We start from the raw sequence: 10,000 nt of genomic DNA, 5'->3' as shown, positions 1-10,000 counted from the left end.
CTCGGCGTGCGCAACCAATCGTACTTCGAACAAGGATCAACAGGCTGCCTTTGCCACCGTGCATGACCCGCATCACCATGTCCTTGGCATCGGCCACTGGCACAGGTCTGTGCAACCAATCGTGCTTCGGTTAAGGTTCAATGGGATGCCCGCTAGCAAAAACAGAGATGAAACCTTGCCTCAATGCATCACCCAAATCACCACGTCCTAGGCACATATGACCGCTGACACGGGCCTGTGCAACCAATCGTGCTTCGAACGAGGATCAACGGGCTGGCCATCAATTCACTAGCAACTTTTCATCGATATAGGATCATTCTCGTTGGGTCCGATGGATGACCCGCATCACCATGTCCTAGGCACATATGACCGGTTACTGGCCTCGGCATGCGCAACCAATCGTGCTTCGAACGAGGATCAACAGGCTGCCCTTGCCACCGTACATGAACCGCATCATCATGTCCTCGGCATCGGTCACTGGCACGGGCCTGGTGCAACCAATCATGCATCGGTTGAGGTTCAACGGGCTGCCTGCTAGCAAAAACAGAGAAGAAACCTTGCCTCAATGCATCTCCCACATCACCACGTCCTAGGCACATATAACCGGTCACTGGCCTAGGCCTGCGCAACCAATCGTGCTTCAGACGAGGATCAACATGCTGGCCGTCAATTCCATAGCAACCTTCCTTCGATATCGGATCATTCTCGTTTACCAAGTGGTCTAGGCCAGGAGGAAGACCTTTGATTCGATATAGCGACCCATGCTCCAACTAGTGTCTCCCGATCAGTGATTTGGCTTGTTCTGATCGATGCCCTGAGACACTCTATACCCCCCCATATATACCTTATGGACAAAAARCAAAGTGACAGGAACAAACATTGATTTTTTGAGGAGTCATAATTTTTGAAATAGGCACACAGTTTAGCCGATGCACAGGCAATGCTGGGCACGACGTGCGGGAACGGGTGCCCCGTGTGCGGGGAACGGGCACGACGTGCGGGGAACGGGCGACGTTCTCGTGATCGAGGCACGACGTAGGGGCTTCACGAAGTGGGGGGGGGGAGCCAGACCCCATGGTCCCCCCATATATACCTTATGGACAAAAAGCAAAGTGACAGAAACAAACATTGATTTTTAAGGAGTCATAATTTTTGAAATAGGCACACAGTTTAGCCGATGCACGGGCAAGGGTGGGCACGACGTGCGGGAACGGGCACGCGACATACGGGAACGGGCACCCCGTGTGCGAGAAACGGGCACGGCATGCAGGGAACGGGCGACGTTCTCGTGATCGAGGCACGACGTAGGGGCTTGCGTGCTGGGCATCATGCATTTGGCTAACCTCTTCGTGCCACACCCCGTGCCATGGATGGCCACGAAGTGGGGGGGAGCCAGACCCCATGGTTCCCCCTACATATATCTTATGGACAAAAAGCAAAGTGACAAGAACAAACATTGATTTTTTGAGGAGTCATAATTTTTGAAATAGGCACATCGTTTAGCCGATGCACGGGCAAGAGTGGGCACGACGTGCGGGGAACGGGCGCGCGACGTGTGGGAACGGGTGTGCGACATGGGGGAACGGGCACGCGGCATGGGGGAACTGGCACGTGGCATAGGGGAACGCACACGCTGCAACATGGGGAACAGGCACGCCGTGTGCGGGGAACGGGCACGGCGTGCGAGGAACGGGCGACGTTCTCTTGATCGAGGCACGACGTGGGGGCGTGCGAGCTGGGCATCACGCATTTGGCTAACCTTTTTGTGCCACACCCAATGCCTTGGGCGGCCATGGCGTGGGGGGGAGCCAGACCCCATGGTCCCCTCTATATATACCTTATGGACAAAAAACAAAGTAACAGGAACAAACATTGATTTTTTGMGGAGTCATAATTTTTGGTAGGAGGCCCAAATGGGGTTGGTTTTGGATGAAACTTTGCGTGATCCTTCGGGGACATAAAAAAACAATGTTCCAACAAAAAAAACTGGATTTCGGGTCGGGATTTTTTCGGGGGCTGGCCCGGGGGGTGAAATAGTACCGACGGGCGTTTGCGGCCGTTTCACGATCAAACGAAGCCGGTTTTGCACGAAACTTTGCATGAGCCCCCGGGAACATATTTAGACACTCCCCAAAAAATGAGATGCACTTTTACGGCCCGGTATTTTCCCGGTTCGGGCCCTGGGAGCCGGGATTGCCGACGGAGGCGTTTACGGGGCATCATGATCAAACGGGCATGGATTTGGACAAAACTTTGTGTGACCCATCAGGAACACATATGAACAATGTCGGGACACAAAAACCTTGTTTCGGGGTCGGGATTCCCGGGCCTGGACGTCCCGGAGGGCGTGTATGGCCGTTTCATAATCAAACGGGAACGAATTTGGATGAAACTTTGCGTGAGCCTTCGGGAACATATACAAGGGCGATTCCCACCTTTACATGAGGTTTTTGGGCTGGGATTTATTGGCATGGACCCCGGGGACGTCTTCGGAGGGGCTGTACGACCATAACCCGAAGGCATGGGGTCGAATTTGTACGAAACTTTGTGTGACCCCTCCCGGACATATGTAAGCCCGATTTCGACAATGAGATGTGGGTTTTCGCATTTGTGAAGACTTGGAGCAGCGTTGATCGTTGTGCCGGGCTCGAATAAAGCAGGATTGACTAGAGACTTTCCATGAGCGTTATGTGGGAGGACTTCCAATTAATGAATTGTTTTTCAAGCCGCTTTGGTTCATGGATCGATGTGCTTCGCATGGCCCGGCTTGCATTGCCATGCTTGAAGGCCTTGTAACAACTCTTGGCCCGACTCGCCTGGGCATGGCATGCTTGGTATCGTCGTGCGGGACAAGGCATCGGGCGTTCTTGGCTTGGCTTGACCCGGCTTGCCTGGGCCTGGCATGCTTGCTAGCGTCATGCGGGCACAAGGCACCGGGCGTGCATGTCTTGCCTAGGCATGGCATGCTTGGTAGCGTCATGCGGGCACAAGGCACCGGGCGTGCTTTGCTTGGCTTGGCCGGGGTAATGTGCTTAAAATGTTATTATATATGAAATATTTACCTTATCTCATGGGTGAGTGTAATTAATTATTTTAAAAACCTTCACCACCTTATTGTTTTAAAATAGTATTATTATGAGATAAGTGTCTATTATCTCATTGGGATGTGGATGAAGTAGAAAAGAAGGATAAGAAAACTTTTACTGTATGTGTGCTCTTGTATGAAAAAGAAAACAGTCCTATAAAAGAGAAGATGAAAAGCTGATTATGTGATTTCTATTCGAAATCTTGTTATTGTGTTAATTCAACTTCATCTACATATAAATAAGGTGTGTTTAGTTTATATGGATGAACCACATGGATCTTACATGAAGATGATGATAAAACTATTTCTGAATGCAATTTGAGCAAGATGATGGAACTAGGAATAAAACCGTATGGTTCTTTATATGAGTTACTGTTATAAAACTGTTTGATACTATTATTGGCAAAATGGTGGTTTTTTATCATGATTATATCATGTGACGTAATAAGGGTGGCATAATCAAGAGCTGTGTAAATTTGAAATAAGGGTGACATAATTAGGAGTTGGGTGAATTTGCGATAAGGGTGGCATAATCAGGAGCTGGGTAAATTTGTGATAAGGGTGGCATAATCAATTTCTGGAAATGATTATCTTTTTGATAATGAGATTTTGTTATTGCATCCTTATGATGCGATGATCATGAGTTATCACATCTGTGTGATGTTAGGACTTGTGTTATCGTATACTATTGATGAGACGAAATGATTTGTTTTAAAGAAACTAGAGGAGCTCTAGTTGACCAGAGGGCCTCTAGTTTTTTTGGTTTATGGATGGCTTTACTTCTGGTTATTATTTGAACTTTGGAAAATATTTCAATGCATGTTAAAGAAACTAGAGGGCTCTAGTTGATCTTCATATTTAACCAGAGGGTCTCTGGATGTAATTGGAACTCATTCTTTAATTACTGTTGACCTAGAGGCTCTGGATAGACGAACCAGAGGCTCTGGTTGGTAAGAATAGAGGGCGTCTGATTGGCCTTGTCTTTTTATATTGTCCTTACTTATGGGGATAAGTAGGAGACCTAGAGGCTCTGCATGTACAATGCAAAGGCTCTGTGTTTGAGATGTGGAAAAGAGCATGCTTATCTGTGATCTTTTGAAATACTTGTTATATATACAAGTTATGTACAAGGATGTTGTGGGAAAATTTGTAGCTACATTTATAGTGTAGCTTTTGTATATTTGGGACTAAATATGAGTATTTATATTTTTTTTATGTATGAAATACTTGGTTATATGCAACTGTGATTCTAGGGATGTTACAAGTTTGGTATCAGAGCCTGAGTTTAAGGGATTTAGATATTTAGTATGATGCCTAGAATTAAAGTGAAATATTTTCATATTAAGGGTCCTTGACATATGTAGAACCATTGGAATAAATATGATGAGGTAAGAAAACAATATGTAAGGTAAAATCAAATTACAACTAGCCAATGTAATTATGAATTTACAGGTGCAGATTTGTACTTGAATACCTTATTATATTTTGAGAATGTGATTATGTGAAAATCAAATCTTGCAATTTGATAGAAGGAAACTCATTTAAGAAGATCTAAAGGGATTGCTCTTACAAGCCTTGATGAAAGAGAAAGTTCACCCAAGTATATTCAAGAGATTCTACCTGTTAGTCGAAGTAGAGGAAGAGGCAGGGGAAAGGTCCGAGGAAGAGGGCGAAATATTCACCATGAGGTTCATCCAAAACAAGGAGAATCTATACAAGAAAATGTTAATGTGGAACGATTTAACATCGAGACTATGTTACTCGGGACATGTTAGTCGAAGAAATAAGTAAGCTTCGAAACACTTTAACTTATATTTTGGGAATACATGCCAGAGTAGAAACATAATGAGTGGAAATAAATCCATAAGTTCATACTACAAATGAAAAAGGGGGTGATATTAAAATGTTTTTGACGTGTAAACCCCAACTTTTTATAGAGAGAGAAACCCTGATAAAGGCCATGTGTTGGCTAAAAGAAATTGAATCAATCTTAAACATAAGGGGGCTTTTGGTTTGCAGAATAATTTTTGAAGGAACGGAATCTATCAAAAGTGTTGATCCCAGATCTCTCAATAACACTAATAATCGAGTTAAGAATAACCAAATTATAGTGTTTTAATGAACAAAGTGATGAACACTCAAGAATAAATTATGAACATTAAAGAACAATCTTGAGTGTCAAAGGTTTCACTTTATTAATAAGAAAAACGTAAAAGCGACATTTAATACAATAGRYYTAATCACCTATTTATACTAGTAAGCTAATTAGAAGATAACTATCTAGTGAGACTATTTAGCTAAGCTTCTACTAACAGATAATGTTTATCTAAATTATGGATAAGCTATAATATTAAGATAAACTTGAAATCCAACTGTCAACTTGTCATCTCCAGCTGTCTTTCATGGGATGATGAATCAACCTTATATTCATATCTTCATCGTATGCCTCTGGTTGAATTGCTGAAGAAAACTCTAAGTGTTGTTGACCAGAGGGGTGATGAAGATATTCTTTCCATCGCATCTCTGGTTGTTCATCGACCCTCTGGTTGTTCTCCAGACTTGGTCAATTCTGCCTTGATGTCTTCATCGGTCTTCTGGTTCTTCATCACTTATTGTTTTTCATTACTTTTACACTTTATGGATAATGGGGTCTAACAATCTCCCCCTAAGTAATGAAAGAACAAACAAAAACTAATATAGGAACAATTTTGAAGAACAAAGACTAATAGAAAAGCATCAAATTCCAAATTTTCATTGCATGATGAATTCTTAGAGTACTGGAAGCAAAATACATCATATTAAGGCAAGAATCTACAACTCATCATGATCTACCTTGAGATATATCCCAGAAGCGCAGAAACAGTCTTCGATAGCCGATGACTGTTGATATCTCATGAATGAGTTGATTTCCATCTTCTCTTGGCACATGATTTCTTCCAAGTCTTTTTCTGATGACTTTCTGAAACCATTCAAGTGTATCAGTTGAATACTTGAATGCCTCAGTTAGTATGAAGAATTTCTTTACCCCGAATTCATTCTTGTAGACAAGTTCAAGCTTGGGTTGAGTTAAGACTGAGGGAGATCTCTTCTTCTGCAGGCCAGGAAAGTCTTCATTTGGTGGAGCACATGAGAGTCTTTCGATGCCTAAGTGAAGAGCAATTTGAAAATCACTCTTGGCTCGATGCTTCACCAGGGTCTCCATTGTCTTCACAACAATTCTGTTTGCCATCCCAACTCTGATGCCATGATCCTGTCGTTGAGCCTTGTATGCATAAAGTTTGATCAAGTCATAGGGATTGAGGTTGATCAAGTCATTGTCATTGAACACGCTGATTTGACCATGTGCTCTTTCCACTGTGTACTCGATGAATCTTATGGCTCTTTTGGCGAAGGTCCTCACTTTTAGGTCCATTACCCTCCTTATCCCATCGTTTGAGAAGACAGCCTGTGGTGCTTGGGTGGTCTGTCTAATAAACCTATGGTGTAGGAGGTCCATGGATTCTAGCGATAGAACCGGAGGATTGAGAGTCAAACCTTCTTCGTGATCGTGATACAAGTATTGATGGATATTTTCCATCATTATGGGTTCCCTGGGTGGCAGCTCTAGACGTCTCCTCAGCGACTCCATGTTCTGGATTATTTCATCGACTAGGCTCCACGGAGGTTGCCTTGACGAAGAGGGAATGTCCGCTTGCATCGTGGTTGGTTCGATTGGGGTTTGAGTTTGGGTGATGGATTGTGTATCGATTGGGGGTTGTGTTTGGGTAGTGGGTTGTGTTTTGGTTGGCAATGGGATGGTTTTTTGGGTTGGCTGTTTTTGGGGTAATGAAGGTTCATCGGGTTGTGTCTGGGGTTGAGGATGTTGAGGTGAAGGTTGGATGTGTGTTTGTTCGGGTTCATCGGGGAGGTTCAGGAAAGGTTGTGTTTGGCGAGGGGTTGGTGATGGGGTTAATGGTAGGTTTGGAGTAAAAGGTTGGTTGGTTTCTGTTGGTGGGGTGGATGGGTTTTCATTGGTTGATGAACTCAACACGATGGGTTCAGGGGAGGCTGGAAGGGGAACATGTACATTTTGTACATCTTTAGAGGGTTGAGCCTCTGGTTCCCTTGCTTGGGTTGATGGGGATTGTTGTTGTGTTTGGGGTTATGGTGATGGTGCAGCGGACTCCGTTTGTTGGGCTATGGTGGCCTGATTCTCCCCCTCATAAGGACCGAGACCCTGGTTATCGAGGTCTGGATCCTCATGCCTTCTTCTCTTGAGGGGGCGGCTTGATGAGCAGGAGGCCCTTGTCCTGTTCTTCTTCCATAGCCGAATGTGATCGGCTAAGGTGCGCACCCGATCCTTGTTGCACCGTTGTTCCTTCATGCGAAGAAGAGAGTCTGTTCGATCTTGCTATATTAGTAGACTCCTCCTCAATGCATTGGTCGGCTCCACCGACCTGGCAGCGAACTTGGCATTGATCTCATTGAATGATGAGATGAGTGCATTGGATAGAGCCCTGAGATCGGCTCTGGTAGCAAACTACGTGCTTGATGATGAAGCTTGTGGTGGCATGGAGGTGGTGGTGGATGTTGATGGAGGAATGAGAAGGTTGGCGATGAGATTTCTCACCTCTGCAGTGAAGGAGGAGAAGGCTGCATCGAAGGATGGGTCTGTAGAGGGAGGTGGGGTGGAGTAGGTTGGGTTAGGGTGGTTTGTATGGTGGCCATTTGGTGGGTAAGAGAGGCAAGGGTTTCACCGATTGATGAAGTGGTTTGAGGTGGGGCTTATTGAGGAATTTGGAAGATAATGGTGGTTGGTAGGGTGTTAAGGTTCTGAAGGATGGTGTTTAGCTGGGTGGTTATGTAGGTAAGGTTCTCATCGGCCTTAGTTGCCTGGGCCGTGAGGGTGGCGATGAAGTGAATGAGGATTTGGTTTCTTTGGGTGCCAAGGGAGGAGGCGGTGTTGTGGTGTTGGGTGATGGTTTGCTGGAGCATTTGGAGACGTGTTGTATTGTCTCGGGTTTGGGTTTCAAGATGGGAGAGGTGTCGTTGAAGGATGGCAAGGGATTGTTGAAGGGTGGTGTTATCGGTTGATGGTGGGTTGTCAACAATCCCTTGGATGATGAGTTTAAGGTCTTCCAAGGACCGCTGAATTGAGTCAACAAAGGCTTGGAACTTGGCCTTTATAACCAGGTCGGCTATGGGGGTAACCCCTACAGCAACGGATGTTGCAGGTTGAGCCTCTACTCCTGAGGCGCCTTCATTGCCTTGTGAAAATGTAGGCCGTGAAGGACTTCCATCATGTCCTTGATAGCCCTCAAGTGAGGAGCTATCTCGTGATGTTGCTGCATCGGCTTCCTCTTCCTCGGCTTCAGAGACCGAGTCAGTGAAGCGAATGTGTGTCCCTTTCGGTAGATCAAATAGCGAAGGGGGTGTGCAGGAAAGGGAGATCGCTCTGAACGATCTTGGGGTGTATCAATGTCAGAAGCAACACATGCTTCTGTGTGTGTGATAGGTTGTGTCGAGCCTTGAGGTGAAGGGGCTCTTATTTCTGCATCACCTCTCTGTTGGGAGAGGGGTGATGGAATGTGGGGTTCCTCGGCTGATTCATCTCCAAAGGCCCGAAGAATGGCCTCTGGATGGCTGGCTTGGGTAGGGAGTGGACTAGGTCGTCCTTGTTCAATACCCCTTTGGCTTTGATCGCCAAGGATAGATGTGGTGGTTGCCCTTTGGGATGTGGGGGGGATTGTTTGAGTAGAGCCGGGGGAGGCACGATGAGTGTCATCATCATCATCATCTTCATCATCTGATGAAGATGCCTCTTGTGCTCCCTTGCTTGGTTTCTGGGGATGGTTCTATTCGCTCTGGGTAGCTGCCCTTGGTTCCTGAGATAGCAGAGAGCGTTCATAGGTTCGGCGAATCTTAGATGTCTCTGGAATGACACTGAGCATGGCCCTTGAGAGTGGCCGGTTGATGGTGCAACCCTCCTTCGATAGGGTGGGTCGATAGCCTTGCATTTTGAAGACGGAAGTGAATGGTTCTTCAGCCGCTAGACCATGTTCCTCATTGCGTCCCCTATGAAGAGGGATAGAAAACGAGGAAATAGAACAGCAGATAAGGGCTTGCCGGTGGCCTAGAGCTTGCATTTCTTGACTACCGCCGAGTGGATCTCATTGTATATGAGAAAGGCGTAGTCAAGGTTGAGGTTGAAGAACATCCCGTACATGATCGTCATATATTTATGTTTCCTTGGTCCAATGACCCTAGCTTGCATGTGAGGGCCCTGTTCAAGATTGAGAAGAACATGTTCCACATTGGCGGTAGGAATTATCGTTTGAAGTCGGAGGCGTTGCATAGGTCACGATTGTAACCTAGCATCTTAATGAAACGTAGTATGTCGGAGGTGGTGGGTGATTCGTCATATTCGTCAATGCCAAGCTCTCGACGAGTGGGAATGTACAAAACTCGAGATACTTTAGCCAACAAAATTTTGAGCGAGCAGATCATGTCGTTTGGGGCATCAATGTCCCCCATTATTCCATGACTGTCGGGGTGGAATTCACAGGTCTGCCAGTACTGTTGGACGTACTTTAGTGGTACGCCGGTGTCAGCGAGGGTAAGTGCTGGTAGAAGAATGCAGTTCTTGAAGAACTCTATCATGACGGAAAACCTGTCGTCGAACAGGGTGTTTCTCAGTTCAATGGCGTGGTTGTTGGGCTTCACTGGAAGGAAAACGATTGCGCGGCTATCGGTGTCGGTAGATTGAACGCGACTGCCATTGTTGTTTGACTCGTGGGAGGCGGAGGAGGCCATTGCTTAGGAAGTTGCAGGTATATTCGTTCGTCAAATGCTATTTGCAGGTTTAAGGAAGGGTAAAGAGGAAATGGAGGTAGAAGAAAGGTATTTATAGGTGGGGAGGAGGTGGGGGGTGGGGTG

The 10,000-nt window shown here is 45.9% G+C and overlaps 1 protein-coding gene across 1 annotated transcript in view; it reads left to right on the top strand.

Annotated features, from left to right (window-relative positions):
• The first annotated feature begins 2,738 nt into the window (after nt 1-2,738).
• LOC112499854 (protein FAR1-RELATED SEQUENCE 5-like) overlaps nt 2,739-10,000 on the top strand; it is a 53,981-nt gene continuing 46,719 nt past the window's right edge. The window contains exon 1 of the mRNA XM_025103128.1: nt 2,739-3,023. Within this exon, the coding sequence (XP_024958896.1) occupies nt 2,739-3,023 (285 nt within the window). The remainder of the gene's footprint in view (nt 3,024-10,000) is intronic.

The sequence above is a fragment of the Cynara cardunculus genome (genome assembly GCF_001531365.2).
Source record: "Cynara cardunculus var. scolymus isolate 2C chromosome LG 17, CcrdV1, whole genome shotgun sequence".
Lineage (NCBI taxonomy): Eukaryota > Viridiplantae > Streptophyta > Magnoliopsida > Asterales > Asteraceae > Cynara > Cynara cardunculus.
The sequence above is the reverse complement of the archived record's forward strand: the minus strand, read 5'-3'. Positions and strand labels throughout refer to the sequence as shown.